Raw genomic sequence first — 16,200 nt, 5'->3', positions numbered from 1 at the left:
TTGCCATGATCTAGTAATTTAGGCGCGCAAACGGAGATCTCATGAATAATAAGAAAAACAAGTTAAATTGATGTTCCAGGAAAGAATATAAAGACGATTTTGAGGTGGGAAACACAAGTAGAAATGGATAAATAAAAAGTAGTGTAAACAAAAAAGTAACTATTTTTCTTAAAAACGAGAGAAATTGGTGTGAGTCACACATTACCAGAAAACATTTTGATGCACGCAAATTTGAAGAGGAAAGTTAAAGTTAAATAAAATTATTGTAAAACGAAAATTAATTAGAAAATTTGAAGGAAAAATTCTGAAATTACACATTGAAATTATTACTCAGAATTTATTCAAAAGTTTTCAAGATTTGAATTTTAAATTGCATGAAATATATATTAATAAATCTAATAGTGCTATTTTATATGAAAGCTGAATAATAAATTTAAGTCTATTTAATAGGCTTAAAATGAATTTTATTAAACTATCCAATTCAGTTTTTTTACTAATAATATGGATTTATTTAACTGGTGGATTTACAATAATTGAAGCTGCTGACTCCAAAACTGGAAACAAAAGCAGCTTGAGGAAGAGATCTGGATTAACACCTCAAGGTACTTCAAAAGTTTCGTCTGACTCCTCAAAGAAGGACTCAAACTCTGCGGGAGAGACGGTAGTAAACTCAGTGGAGGAGTTAAAAGGAATCAATCCGATGAAGGCACATAGTATAAGTAGAGTTGTGGAACTTTGCAATGGCCAACAGCTTTTAAAGGGAGAAAACAGAAAGAAAACATTCTTTTTAAAATGTGAGAGCGACAAAAACCATAAAATTGTATCGGTTCCCCAAATTAACTATACTACCAGAAAAGCAATAGAAGGAACTTCAGAGAAAACTGTTCTGGTTAACTGGAAGTTAAATTTGGAAGGAGCTAATTCAGCTCTTGTTTATGGATTACTCTTTGTTACTTCAGGTTTACAGCATTCTATAATGGAGAATTGCCTAGTTCTCCCACGTAATTTGGTTTTAAAGGGAGATCCAAAAAATCCTGTTCTGGCCCAAAGGCTATATGATTGTTCTATAGGTAATCAAATCCAACCAATAACATCCTTCCATGTTTTGGCAAAAGTCGATACTTACTTTAATTTACGTCCTTTGAGGCTTTACAATGAACTGGAACGAGCTATGAGAATTTCTCAAATGAATTATATTTATAAAGCAAATTCCAAAACTCCAGAGGTCAGAGTGGACCTTCATCCAAAATATTATGTTATCCATGATAAAAATGGAAATGAGTTATTTAATGATATTCTTTTTATTGAAAAGCTTGAAGCCATTCCTTATATTAAGGTTATAGTTGTCTTAAAAGACGAAAACCTTTTACATGATTTATTAATTGGAAAGGAATTTCATGAACAAAAGGCACAGTTGGGTAGATGGTATAGAAGGTTGCTTAGAGGAATATGGCTCCCTTTCTATACAGCTGCAATGTTTATGTTCCAGAATGGTAATAAAGTTCACTGTGATTTACATACCAGGAACATTATGATCTCAATAGATCCAAACTTTGGTACTGAAAAGTGGAAGACTGCGAATACAATGTTTGAACTGGCTGCAGTTACCCCAACTTCTATGAGAGTTATTGATGTTGGAAATGCAATTTCAATGAATAGTCCAGAAATCCAGATGGAAAATGACCCATGTAAAAAATACGAGAGAAGGCCTTATGAAGATATTAGTCTATTAGATTTTAGAGTTCTTGACCCTCTTACTGCTCCTGCCAAAGCACCATCATTTTTACCAGAAGAAGATAAGATTTATGGTGATGATGCTAAGGTTGATGATATAAATAATGCAAGGTCGCTCATTAAGTATTATAATATGAAACTTAATAAACTCAAAACAAGTATAAGAAATATCTACCAGTGGGAGTCCTGCAGAGTTAAGAGAGTTAACAAAAAGACAAGAAGATTACATCCAGAGGTCGATAAATATCCTTGCAGATTTATTGATCAAAAAGAAGCCTTGCTAGAAGCCTGCAAAATACTTAAACGATATACTGCCGAACAATTTATGGGGGTCCCATCATGTAATTTAACCTCAAGAAGAAAGTAAAATCTATAATTTTAGAGTTTCAGTAATTAGGGTTATTCTTAGAAACTTAGTCTTTTTAATATACTAACTAAATTAAGTACATTGCCTATACAAAAGAAAAAGAATAGTAATGCATGCACGCATGCATTACTGCATGCATGATGATTGTATTGGGTTGATTATACAAAACCTAAATGAAAGTATATAAATTCGTGTAAATTTGGTTATTTAAATGCAAAAATTTCTTCAGTAAACCACTTGTCTATTTAGTGAATAAATTAATATAGCCATGAATAGTTTATAATCTCTTTAGGATTTGAAAGAAAAATAATTACACGATTTGAGTTAAAATCTAATGATACAAATGAGCTGATTTACATCTTTAGAGATAACATAGCTTATAAAATGTATCTGTAGATGAAAAAGAACCTTGTGTCAATATTCTGATAATTCCCACAAAATAGGCGAAAAAAAATATGGTAAAAAGGTTCAAAGAATAAAAGGTCTATACAAATTACTTGCTCTTTCTGACATAAATCATTCTCAAGGCAAATAAGATAACAAATATTGCAATTCCAACATACATAACAAGTTTGTTAGCAAGATTGTAATCTCTTCTTAAAGTGTTTTCCAAAAAGCTCTGCCAGCAATTAATTGACATGAGTGAAATAAATGCTGAAAGAGATGCCAAACCTTGAACAACACCAAAGTTATCATAACCAAAGACTCCTGCCACAAAACTATAAGTTAAGGAATTAGCAAAACATGTATAAAGACCAGCAAATACACTGGATAAGATTTGGGGAATTATGTTACCAACAGATTTGAATCCTGCACAGAAGTAAGCTCCAATAAGTAACGAAATCTGGTATTGCATTGTAATAATAAGCCCATTATGATCTACAATGTATCCCCAAGCAAGGGACAAGTAAGATGCAAGCGAATAGATGATATTTCCGATATCTGCTGCCTTCTTGGCACTGATTTGGTCGCTTATATTAATCTGACAAGTACTTCTGAAAAATAGCTGGTAATGGATTCTGGAAAGAGCAAAGAATAACATATACATGAAGAAAGTAACAAAAGGTAATGAAAGGATTTTTCTCATGCAAGAAAGTTCCCTATATCCTTGAATTCCATCTTGTTGGGACTCATCTGCATCCTTTTGAATAAGATCGGTACTCTCGTCTTCAAGGTCATTTGAAATATTGGGGTTCTGATAAGACATTCTCTCTGGGAGTTTACCAGATGGGAAAATAAATGCATGGTGAATAAATATTGCTAATTGCATAATTACCATGGCAATGATTACAACTCTGGGGCCTCCAACAAAATCAGAAAGCCTATCCTGGAGAAGAGGAAGAAGCAGAGCAAAGTCCATACCAATTGTGAGAAGCATTCCAACAGTGTTTTTGACCTTAGGGAACATTTGCATAAATCTGGATCTGGATGCAAAAGTACATGATAGAGATAAACCAAAGCATACACCGGCAAAGTAATATGCATAAGAAGAGAAGTGGAATAAAAACATCAGGGTATAACCAACAGCAGACAGAAAGTGACCCAAAAGTGCACATGGAAGTAGTCCAAATCTATCAATTATAGAGCCAGCGATCATGTGACCAATGAACACTGACCCATTTGCAACGGACATGACATTGTTAATTGTAAAGAAAGCCTCTCCAGACTCAAGCATCTCCGGAGCGAAAGAAAATGCACCGCTTTTAAAGAAAAGCTCTCTTGATGCATCTGGATTAAGAATGTGACCACCAGTTAAAGTTGCTGTAATTGCGATTACTGGGAAGTAAATCTTTGGGTTTTTAATTATGGAATTAAATGGAATGACTGTAGGATTCTCCCTAGTTCCGAACATTTCTTTAAATACTCCTGGATTTGACTCATTGGAACTCTTTTCCAAAGAATCAACTCTTCCACTCTCGAGACTTGCTCTTCGTCCAGAAACTCTGCGTTTATCCAACTCTGAATTTGCCATTTTGTTGTCTATTTAAATAAATAATAATAAAAAGTAATTAAAAAATTTCAAATATCAAACTCTTCTAACTATCTTTTTCTATCTTTTCATTCTTTGATATTTTCGTTATCTTTTGGTACACATTTCTTTTTTATTTCCCACCGTCTCTTACTACAATGGTACCTCTGGATTAGGCGCCACCGCCAAACCGCCATGTGCGTATTTTTATTTTAATTCGAAAGATATTAAATTAGTTAAGGAAAAAGGAGATTTAATCAGAGAAAAAATTAGTTTAAGAAGGGAAATAATAGTTGTTGTAGAGAAGAAATAGCATGAACCGAAAATACAAGTCTAATTTATTCAGTACTTTTGAATACATTTTAAAAAATTAATCAATTTAGATCTGAATCTATTAATGCAAGTATTGGCTGCGTTATCGTTTAGGCGCCACGGTATCCACTATGGAAAAAAAATGAAAAATAAAAATTTGCAAAAGGATTAATAAAAAGGAGTTAAAGTTAAACACACAAATATGATGGAAAAACCATTTACTTGCGAGAACCAGACCAAATCTGGATTTTCCAGTACCACTTTGTTGTTTTTTTATGTTATATCAGCACCAATAGTGGGAGCACCTTATTTATTACCTTCAGCCGTAAAGGAGCTATTGATGAACAACGATGCATATTATTGGCTAGATCCTGACTTAAAACTAACTACAATGAATAGTTTATGTTCTCTTGGGACATCCTCACTTCTTTTATCAGGGGTTTTGGGTGCCTATTTTGTTGAAACATTTAACAACAGAAATACTGCAATTCTTTCGACAGCCTTTCACATCATGGGTTGGATTTTTTGCTTTTTTTTGGACAAAACTTGGTTTTACTTTCCATACCTTGGAATATGTTTATGGGGAATTTCTACCCAGCTTTTAACTTTAGCAAAAACTTCAATTTCTGTTTTTTATGACTCAAAAAAACACCTTGTTGTGGCTATGGTGGGAGGATCCGTTGGTATGAGTTTTGCTTATATGCAAATTATGGTCAATATTGTTAGGTACATTTCTTCTAAAGGTCTGGATTTATCTTATTTCGGAATTAATCCCACACAATTTGTCATTATTATCAATTGCTTCCTTTCTATCTTGTGGATGATAGCATTCCACTTTATTATACCTCCCCAACCTTTTGTAACCTTGACTGTCGATTATTGCACAAGAGTTTCCAATTCTAGGTCTCAGATAATGAACTCTCTTACCGGACTTGATTATGAGGAACGTCTTTCTTTAGTTAATACCCAAATGATTGTTGAGGTAAACAGATGTAAAGAAGATATCCCTTACCAGTGGACTCTAACTCTTAAAGAACAACTCTTTTCTGCTCCAACTGTATTATTTACTATTATATACTCTTTAATGTGGTTTGTAAGGCTTTACTTCACTGTCAATATGAAACCAATTTTACTTAATCAGACAGGAGGAAACTTGGAATACTCTGAGTCTATTATCAATATATTTGGTCTTCTACTTGGAACTACTTTTATTGCAGCTATCTTAGTGGGTATCTTTGTAGATCTTCTTGGAATTTACATGTTCCTGGTCTTGTTTGTTGCATCATCCTTATTAATTCTGGTCCTCTTTGCTAATTTCATTCCATATTGCTTCTTATCACACTTAATCGGAATTGTTATTTGTATTTTTTGTTACTCCTATTTTATTGGTTGTTCTTTTAGTCTTTTTACCTCTGCATTTGGTTATACTCACCTAAACTCAATCCAAGGAGTTTCATCCACTATTGCTGGATTGTTTACCTTGATCTATAATATTTGGGATTCACATATACAGAGAAACTATAAAGGCAACTTCTTATTCCCAACTATAATTGCAATCATCATTAATTCTTTCATTCTCATTCTTTCTATTTTCTTGTTGATGTACACCAAACGCTGGAACTCCCACAATTCCTCCTACTTTTTCTCAATTAACAGAAAGACCTCTCTAATTAAGTGATTATAATAATTAAAGTGAGACCGAATCTCAAATACTACTATATTCTATCTATCACTAAGCTTTTGAGCTATATTCTCATCTACTAATAATTTAGTATATTTCATTTTTATAATATATAATTATTAATTTAAGATCATCTCTCTTTTAAGTTTCTGTTTCAGATCTGGAAATTGAATTTGATGATTCAGTTGTTTCTTCAGATTCCAAAGCTGACTCAGACTTGCTACTGAATTTTTCTCCTGTATCACTTAATTCTGAACCATATCCTTGTCCTATAAAACTAGATGTCTTTTCCACACCTCCAATAATACTTGAATCTACCCCATACCCGTATTCGGGTTTGCTTGAGGTTTTTTCTTCACCTTTTTCTGATTCTTCTTTTGATTTGGTTTCTGTCAGCCCCTGAGAGTCAGAGTTCAATTTTTTGGACATTTTCTTCCTTCTTTTTACATTGGATCTTGTTTCAGAGCTCAAACTCTTTTCTCTCTGAGAGCTCAAATTCTCTTCACTTGATAATCCACTCTCTAAACTAAGATCAGACCTATTTTCGAGAGAATTGCTTAACTCTGAGCTTTTTTGAACTCCTGTAGACCCGTTGTATCCCTTGGATTTCTCAATACCGGAAATTAAACGAGAAATTTCCTGACCATTGTTCATCACAATAGAGGAAGGAACTTGGGAAACCGGAGTAATGGTAGGCTTGATTTCAGGAAAACTGCTAGTCTGAGATTTTACCACACTTGGAGGTACTTTATTGTTATTAATATACGAAAGTCCTGCCCTACTAATAAATACCTCTACCAAATCTTCCTCTCTCATTTGTTGAATAGGCAACTCCATTCTCTGTAGTTCTTCTCTTGCAAACAAAAATACTGATTCGTAGATGTAAAAGTTTTTCTCAAGGATCTTTGGAGAATCTGCTCTGTTATTTGGTGTTGGAGGAATGAAAATAAACGAAGGTTTGAAGTTTAAGTCTGGAACAGTTGAAGAATGTTTTCCTAAAATAGAAGCTGACCATGAAGTGAACTTGGACACCAATTTTTCAGTAACTCCCTTCAATGCTGTTAGTAGTTCCTTAATCTCAAATTTCTTTTGCTCTGAAAGAACTCCTGGGATTTTTGGAAAAATAGGAAGGTCCATAAGTTTTCCTTTTGGAACTTTGACCAAGGTGAATTCATTTAGATCCTCCGGTCTGTAAGGTTTTTCTATAGGAAAGGGAGCTACTAATGTGGGGTTTACAGGCAAAACTGAAGATTCTCCTTGGCTTACAGACCTCTGATCAAAGATTTCACTCGAGGATGTTTTCTCAAATTCAGATTCCTCAGAAAGAGGTGATTCTGGTGATACTTCTTTCTTCTGAGATTCTTTTGGTGATAATTCTTTTTTCTGAGATTCTTTTGGTGAGACATCCTTTTCTGGTTCTTTTGGTGAATATTTCTCTTTTAAACTTGGTTCAGAATTTGAAATAGATACAGGTATAGAAGCAGGAATTGAGTATGGACTTAAATCTGTAGGACTTTTGCTTTTTTCTGGGTATTTTGATCCATCTAAAAACACTGCATCTGGAACAACAGTTTCTGGGATCTTGACTTCTTCTTCTTTGAGGGCTGGAGAAACCATTATAACATCGGTAATTGGCCATTTTTCTAGATCATTTGGAATTCTGCTATTTTGCTCATCCACCCAAGCAAGAGAGCTGCAGTCCAGTTTCGTGGGATCTATTTTTGAGATCTCTTGGCATATTGTCTCAAGACTTTGGCCTTTAGTTTTTCCAGATAATTCAGTAGAGCTTAAAATTTCTTCAAAAATCTTAACGGTTTCTTTTTTATCGTTGCATTCACTTTTTGTGGAATGTGAACTCTCATTAGAGTCAACCTCAAGATTGTATTTGCTTCTCCCAAGTTCTCCAAACCTAATCAGAGGAGGAGATAGGGTTTTGAGTACAAAGTTAGTCAGAGAATGTACATTTTCTTCATCTGGTCCAAATTCCAGAAACTCATCCAAAATCCTCCCTATATTCAAATTTTGTTGGCTCTGACTCCCAGTATAAACATATATTGATCTTAAATCAATATAGCAAAGTTCTACTCCTCCTATCCATAGTGAATTTAATGCAGAAGCCAAAGTCCAAACAATATTAATAAGTAAATTTGAGTTATTAGGAACGAATTTTGAGAATTCCAAAAGCTTCTGGATGGAAATGTTCCCTAAGTTCTCATGCCAAACACCTGGTAGTACCAAAGTTTTAGATGATTTTGTTATGGATCTTGAAGTTGAGGGTGAAATTGATGAATCAAGTAATTCTGAAGTCTCATATGGCTCAGTCCGACTGATTTTTATTTTGAATACTGGGGGAGTTAGTCTAATATACTTTCCAGAGTATGGGAAGTACTTAGTAGAAAGTCTTGTATAAGTTTTAAGCTCTTTATTCCACTTTGGACCCATTAACACGCTCAAGAAAAGTAAAGATTGAGGTTTCAATACTTGCCAGTTAGTTGAAGAATTTAAGGGAGTTGCAACCATAATCTCTACAATATGATCTTGTTCCAGCTCTTTTGGAGGATTTGTTACTGAGATAGAGATTGAAACTGTATTAGACCCATTACCAGCCACTTTTAAAGGTGGAAGTCCAAGCTGAGGGTTAATCTCACATAAAAAAGCTCCGTGGGGTTCTTTGTAACAGAATTCCTTAAGTTGAGTAACAAAAGGAGTCAATTTTAAATTGATAAACTTTTTGATACTTTGACTTGAAGGATCTACTAGTATAGAGGAAATCTCATCCTGATCAAGTATTAAAGAAGGGTTTACTGGAAAACTTTGGATTTGTTTCAGGACTGCTTCTTTTCTATATTTCCATAGGCTCAGATAGTCCCCAATAGAATCTTTATTTAGTCCAAAAGCAAAGGAATAATTGATCTCCTGGACCTGGCTCCTACTGGCTTCCAATGAAGATTCTCCAAGCATTGGAGACATACTTTCTGGGTTTGAAAGAGATTTCTCTGACCATGAAAAGTCGTTTATACGTTCTTCCACATATGTTATAAGATCTTTGGTAATTTCTGTATATTTCTCAAACTCTTCTGGATTAACACTTTGCTTAATTTTTTGGAATATTTGAAATTCTGAAAATGAAAAATCTTGAGAAAGAGTCAGTAGGATGAGTTCCTTTGGCCATTCAAGCTTTTCTGCTATTTCAACCAAAACTTCTAAAGTTGTATCTTTGGTTTCACAAGTCCCTGCATTAACCAGAGCAGAGTAACATGAAATCAAATTAAAGTATCCAAAAGTCTTCCAAGAAAGACAGGAATTGATTATATTATAGTATGAGACATTTTTTTTTCCAATAGAAACTGATGTATCTCTACTTAATTCGAAGCTTTGTTCATTATAACTAACTTCATCGTTTTGAATGGAACATCCTCTTGATTGAAGAGATCTTAAAATAAGTTCTTCTGCTTGAATGAAATAAGGAAGTGAATTAGAAGAATATAAATTGGACTGGAAAGCTTTTTTAATGACTGTCCCAAGGTTTTTTGGAAACTTTGAGATTGAATGCTCTAAAATTGTATTCCCAGAAGGAAATGCTGATCTATTGGTTTGCTTGTGGTAACTAATAAACTCCTTGATAGATTCCACATTTATTTTGAATCCAAATTGTCTAATTGATTCAATAACAGTAGAGATAATTCTAAGTTCGATTGCCTCTTCTTTGGTACTATGAGCTCCAATGCTCATGGAAGAACATAGACTGAATCCCAAAGTTCTTTCATTTAATACTCTATTTTTGATACGAGAAGTAATAGAATCTTTATGTCTGGTAACTACGATCATTCCATGAAGGTATTTATTTACAGAATAGAAACAGTTAAAGAAATCTTCATTTACAGTGAAACTAAGAGTTTGGATATTTGAGATGTTAGGAATGATCTCAAGCTTATTTTCAAAAACCATATAAATTGATCTCATCCAATCATTTTGTGTTGGAGCCCAGGTACCAATCTTATAATTAAGAGCGTCTCTAAGATCTTTCATTGAGAAGTTTTTGACCAGAACGGGAGAGATATGGTTTTTATACAGAACTGAGTACATTGTGATACAAAGAGTTAAACTATCAACAATACTGGATCTTGTAGAGTAAGAAACCCTCCTAAAAAAAGAGAATAGGAGAGATTCACAGTTTGAAGGAGTAAATGAATAGATTCCACTCAAGATCTCGGATGAGTTTGGGATTCTCATAGTAAAAGATAGAAAATAAAGGTGGATTGTACTCCAGTAGTTTAGTCTTTGGAACATTTGGGTATTATCTGAGACATTTCTAGTTAAATACAACTGATCAAAGTTTTGGTTTGTCTTGGGTTTGCCTTTAGATTCTTGGTTTGAGTCTATTCCAGAGTAGAATTTGATTGAATTGGTAAAGATAGTGTATATAGTGTTTAAGTATTTTATTGGGTTTCCTTGAATATAGTCAGTATAGAATTCTCTTAGATAAGTTTCAGGAATTTTTAGTTTTAATGATAGAGAAGAAATAATCTGATTAACATCTTGTATTTCCAATAAATCATTTTGTATGGTACTTGGGATATCTAGAATCCTTGAAAACATTCCCAAGATAAATTCTGGACTGTAAGATTCTTTTGTAATCTTTGTACATAGAGGAGAGATTTGTGGGAAGACTAAGTCAACCTTTAAAGAATTAAGCATCATTGAAACTGAAGAGTAAATAGAGTAACAGGTCTCCCAAGTGAGATCTTTACCATTTTTAGGAAAGTCTGGATGAAAGTATGGAAGAATCTCAAATCCTGGAGCAAGTTGTTTGGCGACTTGGTCAAGTCTAGAATTTCTGTTAATAGTAGGCATATTTAGCTTTTTCAAGGTAACTGATTCATTTAAACCTATATTTTTGAGATATATGAGACAAAAAGTTTGTATTTTAGCAGAGTTAATTCTGGCATCCTCAATTTTGAATGGGTTAACTTTAAAGAACAATACTGCTGTAATATATGGACACATTTTAATTGGATCAGAGTACATTGCATCAAGTAAAATATCCATTAATCCAAAATTATCTGCAAGAAAGGTGTTGATTAGATCCCTTGAATAAAATTCAAAAGCATGAAGTTGTTGAACAAATATTGTTCTCCAGAATTCAAAAGGAAGAGGGAGAGAACCAGAATTAGACGTAAAGTCTTCAATAAGTGAATTCTGCAAACTCTTAAATGCATTTTGATCCAAGATAGTTGGTATAGAACTTCTTTGATTGACAATACTTATTATTTCATCATTACTTATGTTATAAATACGGAGAATTAGGTACTGGAGGGCTTTAGAAAAGATCTTGTTATTTTCCATGATGGACTTTTGTATGTTTAATGAAGATCTTATGTTATCACATCCTTTCAGAATGTGAGACATTGAGACAGGCTTAATGAATGATCTTGTATGAAATAGAATATTGTCAAGCTGATAAACACATTCGAGAAAGTTGAAAGTAACTTTGGAGAATGATGGGATCTTTTCAAAAGAATTTGGATCCATCTTTGCTCCAAAGGAGGTATTTTTGTCAATAGAAGAACTTTCTAAAATAACTCTCTTTGTGAAGAGGGTAATATCTGCATTGGAAATGCTCAATTCTGTGTTGTAAAATGCTTCACTCACCAATATTTCAACCCTGAAAAGCTCTTCTGAGAAGTTAAGTGGAACACCTGATAAGGCCTGCGTTCCATATAAAGAACTTAATAAAGTCATGTAATTAGATCCAATATTAGACTCTGATGCCACATCTAGAGGAAGCTGACTTGTATCGACTGGTTCATTTGAAGAAAGACTTCCATCTAATAAGGTGGAAAACTCAGTGCCTTCATCAACTGGAGTATATGGACGGGGAGAAGAAGATTCAGAAACTCCTGAAGACTTCCTACTTGGCATTTGACTTACACTCATAGAATTATCTTTAACACTTAATTCTTCAGAGAGAGGAGAAGTAGATTCTGGAGAACTGACAGAAATTTCTTGTGAGAGGGATCCATCTAATAAACTAGATGGAGAACTTGAAGCTTCTAATATTGAAGTTGAGGTTTCACTAGGAGTGGGAGGATTGTAACTAGACTTTGGAGAGGGTGACATATCTGGGGCAGTGAGAGGAATCATATTTTCCATTATTGGAGAAGATGAAGCTTCTTGCTCTTTCAAGGAGGCATATTCTGAGATAGGAGATTGTTCAGATCTCTTTTTTGATTTGGAGCTAGATTTTTCAGTTTTAGAGATGAGAATTTTAGGGCTAGAAATTGATCTCTTTCCATATCCTGAACTAGATTTGGACCTGGAGGGAGATCTAGACCTAGATTTTTCTGATGGAGAGGATTCAGAAAACAAAGAGGTTGGGGAATGGTACTTGTTATCTTTAGGGGTTGCTTTTTTTGGGAGGGATTTAGTACGCTCTTGAGTTTTAGACTTCGAGAGACTTTTGCTTGACTCTTTAAATGATGAAAAATTTTCTTTTGATCTAGATCTAGATTTTTTTGATGGGCTTTGTTCAATAGTTGGAGAGAGTTGAGGTTTGCGGGGAGATAGTGAACTTTTAGATATGCTCCGCTCAACTCCAGAAGAGTCAGGTAACAAATTCAAGCTATCATCCAAAGGTTTGGTTTTAATTTCTGAAAGTTCTCCCAGAGTTTTGGAATCTGGTGATAAACTCGCATCTTGGCCAAAAATAATGGAATCATCCTTTAGCTCCGGATTACTAGTCTTTTCCTCCAAATCATTTATGCTTTGGATAGAACCATCATATCCAGTAATTCCTGTTAGACTTTGAGAGAGCTCACTACCATATGCTTCAGAGCAAAAAAAAAGATATTCAAAGGTTAGAAAAAACAACAGGATCTTTACTAAGAAGGATGGTCTATTTTTAGATCCATTCATTCTGGTTTGATTTCTCTTGTTTCTTAGTTTTCAGTTTTAAGATTCTGATTGAGTGTTAATTAATACTTCATAATATTTTGAATATTTTTAGGATTTGATTCTTTCCTTGAGAATTTCTTCTTTTCTCAATTTTATTATTTAAGATCTTTTATAGTGTTATTTCTATGCTACATAATATACCGCCTTTTGTTTGGTTTGAGATGAAAAAAAAAAATCTATAAAAACAAATCCTTAAGAAAAATGGTGTAAAAACAACAAAATAATTAATATTGTAAGGAGATATGAAAGCTAGTAATGTTCTCTTTTTTAGAAACATACTGGGAACCTTTTTTTGTTTTTTTTTTAATCTTCTATTCCTTCTCATACTAAAGTAGTATTTAGATTCTTTCCTCTACTCTGCTTGGTTTTCATTTAGTAGAATTATTTAATTCAAACCTTTAAAAGCTTTTTTAAGCACAGGTCTAATCTTGAATTTAACTCAAATAATCAGGAATTAGTCAATAAACTTTTCATAAATTTGGTTCCTATAATAGGTATCGAGATCCCCCACAATGGCGCCATTTATTGGCGGCACGCATGCAAATTGTGATGTGGGAATAAATTATCAACAACATTTATTTGCAATAATATGTAAAAATAACAGTAAATGTCGGGAGGAAGTGAGTAGTCGATTGACTAGGGTTTGAAAATGCAGAGGAATTTGTAGGAGTTTGATGATGGAATTGAAGACTGAAAATCAAAAATTGGATTAATTGAAAAAGTGAAAAATTATTCAGGCGGGAGTGCATCTTAGTAGTCAAAAATAGATAAGAGCAGGGCTTGCAAAACGAAGATAGTTTATCGAATCGTATTTAGATTAACACATTCTAAGCGAAAAATAATGGAATCTATGAAACTATTTAGATACCGTTTTCTAACATTTGTATTCATACTGACTATCGTTAGGTGTCAGCCAAAGATTCCGGAATATTTTAATGATGGCCCATTCCCATCTTTAAATATTCCAACTAGCAACTTGGCTAATTCTACTATGTTTGTTGCAGATATATTGGATGGTGCATTAAGTCCATTTTCATATCTTAAGCTTGCAGGAATTAGTGCTTGTGGTAAGTTACAAACGGGGACTCCTCTTCCAAGTATATGCAATATCGATTTCGAGCTTAAATGCAATAATCCTTCTGAGGGAGGACTAAGTATTAGAGGAAATCCAGTTATGACTCATCATGGAGTTATTGACGTTACTGGGGGATCTTTCGAGTTAAATAATGGAAAGAGTAAAGTTAAAGGATGGGGATATGGAGTTTTTCCATATTTAGGGGAGTCGTCATATTTTGAGCTGACTTTGGTTCCAGTTTTGAACAAGAAAGGAGAATATGTATTTGAAATTTATGGTGTAGGGTATGAAAAAGCTTATATGGTTTCTGAACCTATAGGTATTAACTGTCCATTCTCTATTGGGGAAGTAATCTTCAAAAATGTTCATTGGGCTCAAACATATATTGTTGGGGTTAATTGGATCCGAAATCAGCTTCCATTCCCTACAATTGGTCCAAGTACAAAAAATAAGCTTGTTGAAATTGAAGTTCCATTTACCGGGGGATCTTCTTGGAAACTTGGAGGAATGTTTCTGTCTTCTTTACATGTACCTGTAAATCCAAGTATCCCAATTGGCAACACTGATATGAGGGTAATCTTGTCATGTCCAAGTAATGATAATAACTTTCTCATCTCTCTTAATAGTACAGGGGACATTACTGTTTCACAGTTATATACAAATGATACAAATATCCAGTTATTAAATCAGTTTAAACCAAGTAATTATATTTTCACAGGAAAATACCCTCATATTATGTATAACGGATTAATTGTGGAGTTGGTTGTAGCTAGATCTTTGTATGCTGAATCCGGTGTAATTTACCTAAATGACTTAGTGATCCCCAGATTCTTTGAATGTGGACATAGTAAAATTACAGTATCTGTTAAACACGACACATGGGCACCATTATATACTTCCAACTTCACTAGCAATTGTTATGAGTACGGATCTTCCTTTAGTGGAGTTAACTTATTTTCGATTCCAACCTTTCTAAGTCCTGGACAGTGTCAAAATTCATGTATTCAAACCAGTGATTGTGAGTTTTGGACTTATAATAACAAAGATAATGTATGTAATGGGTATTCTAGTGAAAAATATAGTTTTAAAAGAGATTCTTCCACTCATTCAATGATTACTGGGTCAGTTTCTTGTCCATGCTATAGTCATAATGTAAACTTAATAACTCCATTACTAAGTGGAAAAGATAAAGTTAAAGTATCCAATAAAGTTGTCAACAGTCCAGCTGAGTGCCAAGCTCTTGTGATTGAAAATAATGGTCTTGGTAGCTATTTTGTTTATGATAAGGAGAAAAAAGAATGTTATAAGCAAGGAGTAGTGAAATCTGATACTGTTTCTATAATTGATACAAACACCGTAGTTGGACCTTCTGTATGCTATGGCTATATATATTCTAATGGAGTTTCTAGGTTTACCGATAAGCTTGAACTGATAGAATCTATTACAATTAGTGCAAACTCAACTGATCATCACGGAGAATTTTGCAGGTCTTTGTGTTCTTTGGAAGAAAAGTGTCAAATATTCGAACTAAGCAGCTCATATGAATGCATGCTCTTCAGCATTAAAGATAAACAAGGACTAAGAACTTTGTTTGATATAATTGAAAACAGTTGGCCAAGTTCTGGAGTAATTTTAATGGGTATTAGCACTCCTTTAATCGTATCTTACCCAACTCGTAATAGAGAGCACATTATACATGCACAAGTTGGAAGCTTATCACTGGATATAGTGAGAACCTCTGATGCATCAAGTTCCACTCTAACCATTAAATACCTTCTAATTCTACTGGCAGTATCATTGTTTCTGACTTTGTAAAGGGTGACAAACTCCGTGAGAAATGCATAGATATCGAAAACTTGGAAAAGAATTTAAACATCGAAGACGTGAAATGTTAGGATTCCTGACATCTATTCGTTCATTCATTGACACCTAAACTAAGATACATTTCTTTAGATCCAAACTTGGTTGAAAAAAAGATAAACATCACATTATACCACCCAAGCAATCTAGGTACAAACTCTCCCTATCTTGTCTTAATCAGGCCCATCAACGACTATCGACGAACCAGGAACAAAGCCTCGCACATTACCTGACCACTCGGCATCAAA

General features: G+C 33.8%; 5 protein-coding genes across 5 annotated transcripts; 3 read left to right on the top strand and 2 right to left on the bottom strand.

Moving 5' to 3' along the window:
- Window positions 1–457: 457 nt before the first annotated feature.
- On the top strand, window positions 458–2,101 carry cubi_00868 (uncharacterized protein; the record flags this gene model as incomplete). Its single annotated transcript, XM_029017881.1, has 1 exon — window positions 458–2,101. One exon carries the CDS (start codon window positions 458–460, stop codon window positions 2,099–2,101), a length of 1,644 nt encoding a protein of 547 aa, XP_028874260.1.
- A 493-nt stretch (window positions 2,102–2,594) lies between these two features.
- cubi_00867 (uncharacterized protein) lies at window positions 2,595–4,073 on the bottom strand (the record flags this gene model as incomplete). The annotated part of the gene is made up of 1 exon (XM_029017880.1): window positions 2,595–4,073. One exon carries the CDS (start codon window positions 4,071–4,073, stop codon window positions 2,595–2,597), a length of 1,479 nt encoding a protein of 492 aa, XP_028874259.1.
- Window positions 4,074–4,584: 511 nt separating this feature from the next.
- cubi_00866 (uncharacterized protein) lies at window positions 4,585–6,060 on the top strand (the record flags this gene model as incomplete). Its single annotated transcript, XM_029017879.1, has 1 exon — window positions 4,585–6,060. The coding sequence occupies one exon, from the start codon at window positions 4,585–4,587 to the stop codon at window positions 6,058–6,060; it is 1,476 nt and encodes a 491-aa protein (XP_028874258.1).
- A 144-nt stretch (window positions 6,061–6,204) lies between these two features.
- Window positions 6,205–12,978, bottom strand: cubi_00865 (uncharacterized protein; the record flags this gene model as incomplete). The annotated part of the gene is made up of 1 exon (XM_029017878.1): window positions 6,205–12,978. The coding sequence occupies one exon, from the start codon at window positions 12,976–12,978 to the stop codon at window positions 6,205–6,207; it is 6,774 nt and encodes a 2,257-aa protein (XP_028874257.1).
- An 889-nt stretch (window positions 12,979–13,867) lies between these two features.
- Window positions 13,868–15,907, top strand: cubi_00864 (uncharacterized protein; the record flags this gene model as incomplete). Its single annotated transcript, XM_029017877.1, has 1 exon — window positions 13,868–15,907. The coding sequence occupies one exon, from the start codon at window positions 13,868–13,870 to the stop codon at window positions 15,905–15,907; it is 2,040 nt and encodes a 679-aa protein (XP_028874256.1).
- Window positions 15,908–16,200: the final 293 nt, after the last annotated feature.

This window comes from Cryptosporidium ubiquitum (genome assembly GCF_001865345.1).
Source record: "Cryptosporidium ubiquitum isolate 39726 chromosome Unknown contig_22, whole genome shotgun sequence".
Lineage (NCBI taxonomy): Eukaryota > Apicomplexa > Conoidasida > Eucoccidiorida > Cryptosporidiidae > Cryptosporidium > Cryptosporidium ubiquitum.
Note: the sequence above shows the minus strand (reverse complement) of the source record. Positions and strands in the feature narration are given on the sequence as shown.